The sequence below is a fragment of the Leptonychotes weddellii genome, chromosome X, assembly GCF_054177405.1.
Source record: "Leptonychotes weddellii isolate Sample4059 chromosome X, ASM5417740v2, whole genome shotgun sequence".
NCBI classification, from domain to species: Eukaryota; Metazoa; Chordata; class Mammalia; order Carnivora; family Phocidae; genus Leptonychotes; species Leptonychotes weddellii.
In genome coordinates this window covers 34,377,330-34,390,659 of record NC_138385.1, presented here as the reverse complement: position 1 = coordinate 34,390,659, position 13,330 = coordinate 34,377,330, and the positions used below count along the sequence as shown (strand labels likewise).

The 13,330-nt window shown below is 45.6% G+C and overlaps 1 protein-coding gene across 4 annotated transcripts in view; it reads left to right on the top strand.

Annotated features, from left to right (window-relative positions):
* MID2 (midline 2) overlaps positions 1-13,330 on the top strand; it is a 97,667-nt gene that overhangs the window by 24,755 nt on the left and 59,582 nt on the right. For all 4 annotated transcript variants that reach the window (XM_081808443.1, XM_081808444.1, XM_081808442.1 and 1 more), the window contains exon 3: positions 2,849-2,944. In XM_081808443.1, coding sequence (XP_081664569.1) covers positions 2,849-2,944 — 96 coding nt within the window. The remainder of the gene's footprint in view (positions 1-2,848; positions 2,945-13,330) is intronic.

The window sequence follows — 13,330 nt, the reverse complement described above, 5'->3', positions numbered from 1 at the left end:
GAACAGAGCACATACCCTCCCCAGTGTCTATCACCCAGTCACCCCATCCCTCCCACCCCACCCCCCACTCCAACAACACTCAGTTTGAAACACAGGTTTCTAATACTGTATCTGCTCTGAGTTCATCAAGCTACATTATGTCTACCTCCTCAGTCCCTATAGTCAATGGTGAGACATGGGATTTCCATTGGTCTAGGAATCTGGACCTCTGTGCTAGTAGAAGTCATAACCGATGGGGCCCATTGCCTATACCCACTGTCTAACCTAAGCTGGACAATTTCATCGAACCATAGCTCTGTCTTAGTCACCCCCCAAGCCAAATTTTTGAAGAGGAGTCCAGACATGCCACCTCCACATCGTCACTACTGAGGGACCCCCTAACTCTGTACCTTTTGGCATTTGCTTCCAAACCCCACGGAAACGCCTTTTTCAGAGGTCACCAGTGACTTCTAATGACCAAATCCAACTGCTTTTTCTTAGTCCTCCTATTTCTTGCCCTCTCTGCATAGCGGACAGTGACAAGTCCTTTCTCGAAACGTGTTTCTCTCGATTACCCTCTCAGCTTGGCCCAGACCTGCAGTACCAATGGCCTTGAACATCACAGCTTCCTCTTAACCAGTGTCCCTGCCCCTAGGCTCTCCTGTTTCAGTCTGCCCCACATTATTGCTGGTAGGTTGAGCTCATAAATGCTGCCCAGATTATGTCATTTTCTTGCTCCAAAGCCTTTGGCAAGTCCCCACTGCTAAAAAATAAAAATAGGTACAAAATCCCCACTTAGGCATTCAAGACCTTCAAAACAGGACCTGCAGCTGTATTTCCAACCTTGCCCCCCACTACTCTCCTGTACCCTCTGTTCTAGCCAAATTCAACTTCTCTTCCCCGAACACGTCCTTATACTTTATTCCCTTTCACTCACATTATTCGTTGTGTATGGAACACCCTGTCCTCCTTCATTTCTGTGTGTTAAAATTCGCCTTGTCCTTCAAGACCCGCCTTCGTTTCCCCTCCTCTTTCTCTTGGAATTCACTGCGTCCTCACCGGAGCAGGTGCTCATTACCTTTTGTTGTATCTGATCTCTGAACTTCTGCCATTTTTTTGTCTCGTGACATCTACTTAGCTTAGAGATCGTGTCCAAATCAACAGTTGCTGCCCTTCTTTCTCCCTTCTTCACTCTCTTTGCCCTTGCTAAGGAGAAGGCCACGGATGGAGACGGTTGGGGAGTTAAAGAGGGCCAGGGGAGACCCTGTGCCCAAGCCAAGAACAGTGGAATAAATGGGAGAAAATGACTTCCACGGGAATAAAGCCAAAGAAACCGAGGGAGATCTGGCAAGAAGGGGAGCAAAGCTTAAGCTGGTTCTCATAATCTAGTTTGAGAACAAGTGACATCAGACTGCCCATCCTGGAAATACATGTATCCATGGGAATACATCCTCTGGGATGGACTCATGGGCCAGTGCCAAGAATACTAAGGAGCCACAGCTACTTAGTAGATAAGAAAGGGGCCAAGTACATGAGTCTTCTCCCCATTCCTCCACTTCCCTTTGCTCCCCGCCCCCTCCATTCCCTCCTATCAAAAACATGAACTTTGAACAACTACAAACTGTAGGAGCCATGGAGACAGCAACGAAGTGATGTACACAACCAAGGGAAGGAATGTTAGCAGAATAAGGGCCAAGAAGTTGGGGTATTACATTGGAACAGACTTGGTGGGGGTGTGGGGATGGTGAGTGAGAGAGGAGTGGATTTTGGGACTGGTCCTAGAGGAGAAGCCACCAGAGCTGAGGACTTGGGAATGGGGAGGAATATAAAAGCCCATTATCAACCTAGAGTGAATAACATTCTGTTTTTTTCACATAAGGAATGGGAGGGAGGAGCTTGCGCAACTGAAAATACACTAAGAGTTCTGAGTACTGTTGTACTCTTGTTATTTTAAACAGATTTGCAAAGTGCTTCTCATGTGTACCAGAAAGGATCTATGTACCAGTAAGCAATCATAAGCAATGGATGTCCTACCTTGATACGTCAGGTGCCACGTTTTGAAGTCTATCGTCTCCACGGGCTATTCCTTGGGGCCAAAGAAGGGAAGCTGTGAGATACAGTGCTCGATTTTGATGAACCTCACAGTTAAAATACTATCTTTTTTTCCCCTGAAGGAAACTACTGATAAATCTAAAATGTTTCCAAGGGGAAAAAAAAAAAAAACAAGAACAAAAAATCATGAATACTGGGGCAAAGCTGTGACTGAGGCTAGAGAACTGGGTTCTAGGCCCAGCTTTGTCATCTACTAATTATAGGACTACAAAGAACACTTTACCCCCATTCTGAAGCTCAGTTCTCATCTGTAAAATGCTGACATATCCTACCTCATGGATTGTTGTGGTTATTAAATGTTGTATATGAAATTGCCTATAGCATAGTGTCTGGCACGTACTATTTGTTCAATAAATTATGGTTCCATTAGTCTACTCATCTGTAAAAGAGAGGATAATACCTCTTTTCCTTATGTCACTGGATTACTATGAAGGCAAAATGAAATACTGTGAAATACTTTAAAAAGTTAAAAATATTGTAGAAAACATAAAGTCGCCTTAACATTAAATTCCTATATCCACGAAGTCATGATTGTCATCTTTTCCCCAATAACGAGAGCCTGGACCAAATGCACAGTGTTACTCATTAGCACCTAGAACAGTGCTTGGCCCACAGCAAGTGCTCAATGAATCTTTGAAATGTTTGCCAACTGACTGAATGATCTCCACATGATATTGGTTCTTAAGCTCATTGAACCTTTCTTATTTTTTCCCCTCTTCCCTGTTTCCCTCTGGCTTCATACTCTCGGGGATGGCAGCAAACTCTGGAGATGAACCTCACCAACCTGGTTAAGCGCAACAGTGAACTAGAAAATCAAATGGCCAAACTAATACAGATCTGCCAGCAAGTTGAGGTACGTAACGGAAACTTTTGCAATTCCTTCAGAGGACCCGGATCAGGCGATCCTTGGGGGGACACTTGAGTCTTGTCAAGAGTGTAGCTCAGCCATTTGGAATGAAGGGCTGAATGATAGTTCTAGGCAGTCTCATTCCCTTAAGATGCTTGTTCCAAGAAAAGTGGCAAATGGCTATTGTTTAAACAGAAATAGGTGGGTGGCGGCCATGAACTGGGGAGACAGCAGTCCAGGGGGTAATCCGTTCTTTCCAAGGGGTAGGCAATATGAGAATCCAACATGCAGTGTGTTTCTTCTTTCATCAAACTGGACATCTTAGCTCCCTAAAGAGATCCCTGGGGTGTCACAGGGGCAGCTGGGAATCCTGGGTCCTTGGAGTCGGGCGAGGTTCGTTCCGGGCAGTATCGTGTCTGTAAGAATGCTTATCAGGATTGCTTCTCCTGTTCCTAGCCTCTCCTCCCTTTGTCCCCACGCACCTCCCTTGATCCTCACTCATCACCGTCCCACTTGCTCTTGTCATCAACAAATGCTATGTTCAAGTTGTCTGAATTGTAAAGTGTCATACAAGTCTAGAGTTTTTGAAACCTGTTACCTGCGTCAAGGTGACATCAAAGAGCAGAGCTTACAAGAGGAGTCAGTCTTTTCATAAGTGGATGTAATAAAAGAAAGATGTTACTTCTCTTTCTTTCTCAAGAGCACGGGACTTCAGCTGTAGCGTTTGGTTTTTGTGTTGGTTTTGTTAAAGAGGCAACGGTAGGGCTTCAAGTCTAAAGCGGGTCGGGTAAAATGTTATAGCACTCTTCCTGGGCAGTGATTGGACAGAAATGTTTCTAATTCTATTTGTAATCTCATGGTCTAGTTGTAACCTTACTTGTGTGACAGATAAATGTAGTGGTTCAAGTTAAATCCCACCTAGGGATTTCTACTTAAGGGAGTGTGAGAATCTTCTAGTAAGAAAAAGAATCGTCTTATACTCCTAATTGTTTGGATGTCTTCAAGTCTTGCGTTTCTTAAAGTAGGGTGTACTTGGATGATGAGCATACCATAGCAATTTAATCCCTGCTGGGCACTCCGTTTGTGGAAGAGAGTGGTGCTGTATGGAGGGTGCAGAGAACACCAGTTAAACTCAGGGGCGAGATGTGGAAATGTAGCAGGACATTTAGGGAGAAGCCCGAGGAATGGAAGGAAAGAACCCTGGAAGGTAAGTTACAAAATGGGGTTCTAGCCTTGACGCTGCCATTAACCGGTGATATGAATTTGAGTAAGTCACTTAGCCTCTCCGCTTCAGGGTCCTTACCTGTAAAATAAGGGGTTGAACTGACTCCCTGACCTTCGATGTGTCTTCCAGATTTCACGGGTCATGATTCTGCAAATGGTTACTTTCTTTATTCTCTTCTTTGGTCTTTGATTTCGTCCTTTACTACGTGCGGGGAGAAACAAAGCAGAAGGCGTTTTAGAGTGCTTTTCAGCTAGTCGAACTCTGTTCCACTCTATCAAAGCTTCTGATTATGCTGTTAGGTTACAGTATAAGAAACCCACACTAGTGTAGAGACAAGGAAGTATTGTACGCAGGAGACAAGATAAGGGATCCCTTGGCTTAGAATTCTCATGGTTGAGGGCGGGGTAACAGCTATAGTGAATAAAACGTGGTTAGAAATTATAATTATCACCTTCCTCAGTCTCATCAAAAAGACTATTAAGTATAGTGTAAGTTGTAGTCAAATTAGCAAAGTAAGCAGTTTGTTTTCATTGCTTATTTGCCCTGAGACCTCTCCAACATCTCATCATCCCACCCCTGGGCAGTTTATCACTCTGACCAGCCTCACCCAAACAGAACCCGGTTCAAGCCCTTCCCAGCCCACCACACCAATCAGACCTTTGTATTCAGGGCCCCACTCTTTTCAAGCAGCGAGGAACTAGTCTCATAAAACAATGCATCATTGTGTTCAGAGAGGAGGACTCATTCTGGCCCTCTAGGTAACAGGCAATGTTTTAACAGTGCCTTTCTGAAGTCAGTATTCGGGCTTGAGCCTTGCAGGAGATGACACCAGCGCTGCCAAATATAAGCCAAGTGGGAGGGAAGAGCAGCCCCATGATGAACCAGCAAAGGGGGGGGGGCGGATTAAGAGGCTCCCTTAGAGATGCTCGTTAAATCCATTGCGTAGGCCGCTGTCTGCTCTGGCACACAAAAGGTCGCCTTTTGCTAATACTTACTTAGGCACGGCTTTGTACCAGGTACAAAGAAAACAGCATGGGCGGGCACAGTATCTGCCTTCGGAAGGCTTACACACTGCGCAAATCCACCCCGATACGGATATACACGTGCGGGCCATAGAGACAATGGAATAAAAATGTTAACCGACGGTTGGCAAAGAACCATGAGATCCGGTATTACATGTCAAGGGTGAGAGTGTATTTGGGGAGTTATCTCCATAGGCCCTCCAGTTTAGGATTCTTTTTTTTTTTTTTAAAGATTTCATTTATTTATTTGACAGAGACACAGCGAGAGAGGGAACGCAAGCAGGGGGAGTGGGAGAGGGAGAAGCAGGCTTCCCGCTGAGCAGGGGGCCCGATGCGGGGCTAGATCCCAGGAACCTGGGACCATGACCTGAGCCGAAGGCAGACATTTAGCGACTGAGCCCCCCAGGTGCCCCCAGTTTAGGATTCTATCTTTGACAGGAACCCTGCAAGATGGTTCATGGAAGAGTGTGGCTGTGCTCTATGACATCATCCCTTCTGAAAGGTTAGGGATGTGCCCTAAGCTTCCCCATAATAATAGGGTGAGTCCAGGGTACTTATTATGCTCATTCAGCGCAGAGCCTGTGTGTCCAGAAGGCTTTGGAACAAGCCCCGGGATTAGAAATGCAGTTAAAGAAGGGACTTGAGACTTCATAAATGCTTATAAATACTTTATACAATGAAATAAATAGTAGGAGACTGGCTGTTATGAGAACCGGACACTAAAGGGTGATGTGAATTTTTTTTTTTTTTTCTTATTCTATCGAATCCAGCTTTGTCTATAAGGAATGACTCTATTCGCAGTGTGAACCAGGCCTTTCACGTTGGGCGGGGGTGGAGTATACCAGCGAAGGCACTTCTGAGAAAACTGGAATAGGGCTATTTTCCTGCCAGACCTGTTCCCCTTCCTTATTGTCTGCAAATGTTTTTGTCGCAGATTGACTTTTCATAAAGGGGCCGTAAATACTGCCTCTCTCCTGGTTCTTCCTTCTTGTTCTCTGTTCTCCCCAGAAAGTAAACAAAGCCGCAGTCTTCCTATTATTACAGAAACAGAGATTAAGATCACCACAGATTTGTTAGCTGAATTCCTTAGTAAGTCAGCCTGTTCCAGTTGCTGCCCAGCTTCCAGAATTCAGGGGATGGGCAGCTGGAAACTTTTTTTTTTTTTGGTTGGGGCTGGAGAGCATGGGAAGGAGGCAGGAGCAGAAGGAAGAGTCCTTTAATCTGGTTAAGGGAGGGCCATGCTTTGACCCCCTGGACTCTGGCCACTTGATCTCTATATATAGTTCTTTGTCCTTTCTCATCAGGCATCCTTTGTTTACATTTCCAAAGGAAATCTCTGTTTAATGCATAGCCAAGGGAAAATGTATACCAACAGATGAATATTTCCTCTTGGCTTCCAAGACCGCGCCGTTTTGTGAATAACAAGCATTCCTGAAAATATTGAGGGGAAGAAAAATAGTTAAGTACTTGGGGATCGGTCAGTTGACAACAAAGCATTTCTTGAGCCAACACTGCGTACTCAGTGCAGTGGGCAATTTGGGAACTATAAAAGAAACATATGCTGTTGCTGGCCTCCTGGAACTTTTGAGTCTAGCTAGGGAAAATACAGTTTCTAGTAAGAAAGAGAAGCATTTAGGAAGCAGCACGCAGTGTAGGGAAGGTAACCTTTCCGTTTTTCCTTCTTTAGCGTCGTTGGTAAGTTTCAGGGAACTGAGCCCACGAAAGCACCTTCCTGGATATTTTGTGTGGCATCTGTTTTCAGCAGCCCAATGGATTAGTCCATCCCAGAAGTCCCATGGGCAAATTGATTTCTTTCTGGTCCTTCTCAAGCCTTTTAAGGAGCTGGGTGGCTTCCCTTAGTTCGGTCTTAGCCTCAGTTGCTTTCGGAAGTCTTACTGTAGGTGGCTCCGCGTTCTCTGCCCTTTCTGCCCATATCACACGCTGACAGGGTATTTGGCTTGCGAAGGGCAAGCAGCAATGCCTAACTGCTTCTCCAAGCATAAAAATAGGTGTTTGAACGGGAATTAATTTTTAAAAACCACGCTTCTGTGGATGACTTCAGCAGATGCTCCTTAAACGATTTAGAGTGGTGGAGCTGGGAGCAAGAATCGAATCGAAAGCATTAAAACACAGATCTGTTGGTTGGAAGAGTCTTCTCCAAGCCCCGAGAACATGATGAAATGAAGGAGTGAGTGGAGTGAAGTCAGTGTAATCAGGGAAAATCTCGTAGAGAAAATGCATTTTAGCCAAATGTTTCGGGAGGAAAAATAAATGACTCCCTCCGCTGAGACAGAGAGCAGAGAGGTATTAGAGGAGGTGGAAAAGAGCCTGTCATGTGGGCAAAATGGTATGCTATGCCCTGGGTGGACACTGGGTAGACAGAGATAAATAGGAAGCAGTCCCTGCCCTCAACCCAAGGGAGCTTACCTGACAGGTAAAATGTCAAATACAGTGTGAAGTGGTAATTATTGTAATGAAGGTAAGTGCAAGATGACAGGCTAGCGTGGAGAAAGAAACACGTAAGTCTGCCCAAGGGACTTAGGAAAGATGGCAGAATGGAAATTAAAAAAAAAAAAATCGAGTTCTCTTGAAATAAGTGTTGAATTTTGCTAATGAGAATGAGGTAAGGTAGTGAAGGGGACCCCATGCAAGAACACAGAAGGGTAAAGAGCACAGAGATGTGCGGGGCACGTCTTGGTTCAGCCAGAATGTGAAAGGTGAGACTCATTCATTGCAAGAGGTGAGTGTGGAGTCCCATGGGCTAGGGCCTAGATAATGAAGGGCCTTGTAGGCCATGCGTAGGTATTTGGACTTTGTCCTGAAGACTCTGGGGAGCCATGGAAGGATTTAAAGCAGGGGAATAACTGGATGAGACCTGCATTTCAGGATTGCTCTGGCTGTAGTACCCCCACCCCCGATGGAACAGGGGTCAAAGGTCAAAGGTGAAGGCAAAGAGGCCACTTAGGTGGCTTTTTACTGATGCAGGGAAAGACAAAGGCCCAACCTAAGGTAGTGGTAGTAGGGTTAGGGAGGAGGGGATACATTCAAAACACTTCTGGGAGGTAGAATCAGTATTACTTGGTGATCAGTTAGATGCAGTGGGTGAAGGGGTGAAGAGAATAGTAGGATGATCCCCAGGTTTCTGGCTTGGGTCGCTGAATGGATGTGTCGCCTTTTAACTAAGTCGGGAAACACAGATGGAGGTCTTTTTAGACACGAGAGGTTTGTCACACTGTGAGCCAGATAGTCAGGTAAGAAATGCCTAGTAGGCAGGTGGCTGACTGGATCTGGAGGTCAGGAGTGAGGTCTGGGGAAGTGATAAAGACCTAGGACTCATCAGCACCTAAGTAGCACATAAAGCCACGGAGAGAGTCTAGAACGAGAAGGCCCGGGACAGATCAGCCCAATTGTTTGTCACGCAGAGTACAACGACAAATCGACCTTCCCGAAATAAATGGAGAGTGTGGAGCTTTTCATGAGATTACTGAAGAATGGTGTGCCCTTAAAAAATTTAAATATCAGAGGGGCGCCTGGGTGGCTCAGTCAGTTACGCATCTGACTCCTGGTTTTGGCTTCGGTCGTGATCTCAAGGCTGTGAGATCGAGCCCCGCCTCAGGCTCTGTGCTCAGCGAGGAGTCTGCTTGAGTTTCTCTCTCCCTCTCCCTCTGCCGCTCCCACCTGTGTGCTCTCTCTCTTTAAAAATAAATCTTTAAAAAATTTTAAGGGGCGCCTGGGTGGCTCAGTTGGTTAAGCGTCTGCCTTTGGCTCAGGTCATGATCTTAGGGTCCTGGGATTGAGCCCCACATTGGGCTCCCTGTTCAGCGGGGAGTCTGCTTCTCCTTCTCTCTCTGCCCCTCCCCCTGCTCATGCTCACTCTCTCTGTCTCTCTCTCAAATACATAAATAAAATCTTTAAAAAAATTTAAATATCCGAAGTAAATGATTCATTTGTTCAAACAATCAACATTTTCGAAATTACCTTCATACAGACTATAATAAGTAACACTTAATGAAGATTTCCTCTGTTCCAAATAAGCACTTTATATATGTAAACTCATTTCATCCTTCCAACAGCTCTTAAAGTAAGCACTACTATTACCCCTGCTTTACAGGTAAAACATTGAGATACAGAGGGATTGAAGTGATTTACCAAGGTCATGCTGCTAGTAGGTAACAGAGTGGGGGTTTGAATCCAGTTACTTTAGCTCCAGAGCCTGGGCCCCTAACCACCCCGCTGTGCTTCCTTTGGCAAAGCCAAGGTACACACTGCTTGGATGTCTCTTGTCCATCACCAGTGGTTCCTGACCCATCGTGAGGATGATTTGGAGTCAGGGGTGTGAGTGAGGGATGTGAACGCCGGAGGAGAGCAAAAGAGAAATGAAAAACAGAAGGGAGGAGGAACACCGTCCAAACGGAGGATCACAACAGCAAAGGAAGAGAAGCCTTCAAGGTGTGGAAGGTTTGATAGAGTCCATTGGAGTAGTAGCAACATCATACGGGAAGGTATCATTAGTGACCTCTGAGAGAGAAGGTTCAGTGGAAAGGTGAGGATGGAAGACAGACTGAGAGAGGTCAAGGAGATAGTTAAGTTGTAAGGAAATGCAGACCACCAGGAGTTTGATAGCTAAGGTGAAAAGAGGACTAGAGTGGTAGTTATTAACCTTTTCAAGTGCAGAACAATCTGACTCACACACACACACACACACACACACACACACACACACACACACTCTAGTCGTTTATTCTGTGACCGGGCAGCTAGTAATAGGGGTCACTAGATCCACTCTGACTCACACCGCCCATGCTTCATTTCTCCTCCTCACTTGGCTTCCAGCCACCTCTCCAGCCCAGGGCCCTCTTGCCCAGCTCCAAAGCCTCAGTTTCTACAATTCTGTCCTTCCAGAAATGGTATATAGGTTCTGGGATGCAGTGTGCTGTGGTAGGTTTGGAGCTGGGCGGACAGGAGTCATGCTCGCTGTTGTAGCCTTGGACGTGTAACTAGTCTGCACTCGCTTTCATCATCTGTAGGACTTAGACTAATCAGACCTTGAAGGGAAAGGTAGTACATGCAAAGCACTTGCTACTGGGCCTGGGATAGTCAAGGCTCAATAAATGGTAGTAGTAGTTGTTGTTGTAGTAGTGAGAGGAGTTAGGAGTAATAATAGGAGTGGCTGTTAGCAGTAGTAGTATTTAGTGATATTTCTGGGCACCACATCTTTGCCAGAGACTCCTCTCCCAGACCTCAGGACTTCTAGAGGTTTTTATCTTTATTTCCGAGGGTGGGGAGGACAGTGATTCCTGAATGCGCACCATCAATTTCCAATTTAACGTACAGGAACTAGCACGCTCCTTGGGAAGGAGGGTGTAGTGAATTGCAGCACTAAAAATGTCGGGAATCTCAGCCATGTGACCCTAGTCAATAACCCAGCAACAACTCTGCGAAGGTGGTACAGTAAAAAGGGGTCTTGTGCTCAATAAGCTGCTCGTTTTCAGTTACTGAATTAAATTTTACCTAGTGGGGAAAAAGTTCACTGCCCTTCTGCAAGAATATCTAAGGGAGTCTTTAAGTTGATACTTAGGTAAACTTGCCCATTATCGGGCCCAGATTCCTCTTGATTACTGCCTCTAAGCCAAGGCAAAATAAATAAATAAATAAATAAATAAATAAATAAATAATAAAAATAAATAGAAAAAAGAAAAGTTTTAGGGAGGGACACATACTTTCATTTCTAGTGGTTTTAAAAAGATAGCGTTCTTTGGGATTTTTAGAATGTTTATTAGCCAAAATGTTCTGTATTTTTGTGAGAGATCACAGAGTGAGTGGAGCCAACTTAACAGCTCCTGAGGAAGATTTGGGCTACTAGCACCTGGGGAGAATAAAATAGCTATTTTGAAACCAACGTGGAATTATAGGTGGAAAAAACGATTTCCATGAACAATGAAAAGTAAGTGCATAGTGACCTAGCCAGTCTATTCATTTATACCACTGAAATGATTAATTCAGAGTATTACATCCAATCCTATTAAGTGTATGGCAATTGACACTTAATATAGATGAAAAACCTAAATCAACTGTGGAAATCCAAGGTGTGGGCAGAGCCTATTTTTATACTAGGAAAGCAAAGGCTTTATGATTTTTCAGTCATCTAAAGCATTCCATTCTTTTTCAAACATACTTTTTGACAATTCTTGCTAAATTCCAGCGAAATAAAAAATTCGAGGACATGAACTCTGCTGCATTTGAAACATTTGGAGGGTATGGACACATGGCAGGGTTGTAAGGATAAAATGGGTTAGGATTAATACTGTTTCCTCTCCTCCTCCCCCACATCTGTAGGGCATCTAGGCTCTCTGGTGTAGTCATGTTTTCATAGTCAAAACAGTTCACAGAGGCACGCACTCTCGTTCTGTTTTTGCACTTTCTTTGGCACAATGAAGCTCATTTTATAGCCCCATTTCCCATCTGCTGCCTTCCCCCTCCAGTTCCCGTTTCTCAGTGTTCAAATTCCAGCTTACTCACCGAGTGACCAGAACACCTGTCTAATTTTGGACCCCCTCCTGGCTCCGCTCTTTGCACAGCCCACCCAGGTTCCCCATGTCCAGCATGCCCTTGGAAAGTTGGTGGAATTCTAATAATTCAAGCGAAAGTCCTGTCAAGCCCACTCTGTACCTTTAAATGTTTCCAGTTCTACCCCGACCTCCAATTTCTCTTGCCTCAATCCAACCTCCCAAAAACCAAACCAAGCCAAAACAAAGACAAAAAGCACATAGCACATAGCCTTTGAGATGCCCTTTCTGGGGCGCCTGGGTGGCACAGTCGGTTGGGCTTCTGCCTTCAGCTCAGGTCATGATCTCAGGGTCCTGGGATCGGGCCCTGAGCCCCGAGCCCCACGGCGTCCGGGCTCCCTGCTTAGTGGGGAGTCTGCTTCTCCCTCTCTTTCTGCCCTTACCCCCACTCGTGCACGCGTGCGCGCGCTCTCTCTCTCTCTCAAATAAATAAAATCTTCAAAAAAAAAAAAAAAGAAAGAAAGAAAGAAACGCCTGTCTAGAGAAGTCTAGCTGTGTGATAGGGTGAGCAGGGATTGGGAATGGGAAAGAATCCTAATTGAATCATATGTGCTGGGCTCTATGCTAGAGGCATTCTTGTCCCTGATCCCACTTCGTGTTGGGATGAGAGAAGTTAGATGCTTTTTTCCTCCCTTCATTAAATAGCTCTAGAGGCATAGATGGTCTCTTTGGAGGCCTGGCCCATGGCAAGCCTCTCAGGTACGGATCTCTGAGAGCCCGGAGCAGCTCTGTCCTCACAGCCCTCGGCGGGGTAGGAAGCAGAGGGAGGACTGCCGCTCGAGTTGGCAGAGGGAAGCAGGAGCGTCCGCCACTCAGGCACTTTAACTTGCTCAGATTATTTTTGTGCCGTGAGACCCAAGTGAGGGGTGAAAATCGAGCGGGCAGCTCCAGGTTGCCGACACGGACCCGAGTCACACGGGCAGTTTACTGTGGGACCTGCACTTCCTTCCTGAGACTGCTCGGTGGGGTCCTCCTCCTGGGCTTGTGCATGAGCGTGTTGCCAGGTAAATGCAGTCGCCACGCCACACGTGTTTCTCTTAATAGTTACAAAAGAGGTTGACAGCAAAGATGTACTCTCAAAAGCGGACTTAATGTTATCACATTTAAACAGCCTACGAATAAATACAATACCCCAATGACTGCAAATACACAGATTTCCTCAGAAAAAGAGCGGGTACGTTGTTAACTCTTAATGGTGGGCCCGTGTCCTTTTGGTGGAGATTATTGAGAAGTGCACGCATGCCCGGGGAATCAGCTCTTTACTCCACACCACAGCCCCCGCCCACTACTCCTCTCACCTAGATCGTATGTTCAATCCAAGTTTACCCCTTCTCGGGCAGTTCTGGAAACTCTCATTACCGCCAAGAGCTTTGTGGGCATTAGCTCGTTTAATCCTCACAATAACCTTGTGAGGGAAGGACTGTTACGATTCTCAGTTTGCAGATGGGCAAACTGAGGTATAGAGCAGGGAACTGATTTATACAAAGTCACAGATAAGTGGCAGAGGGAGGCTTGGTATCCGGCCAGACTCTGGAGTCCCTGCTCTTATAACCACATGCTGTATTAAAAGAGAAGCGAA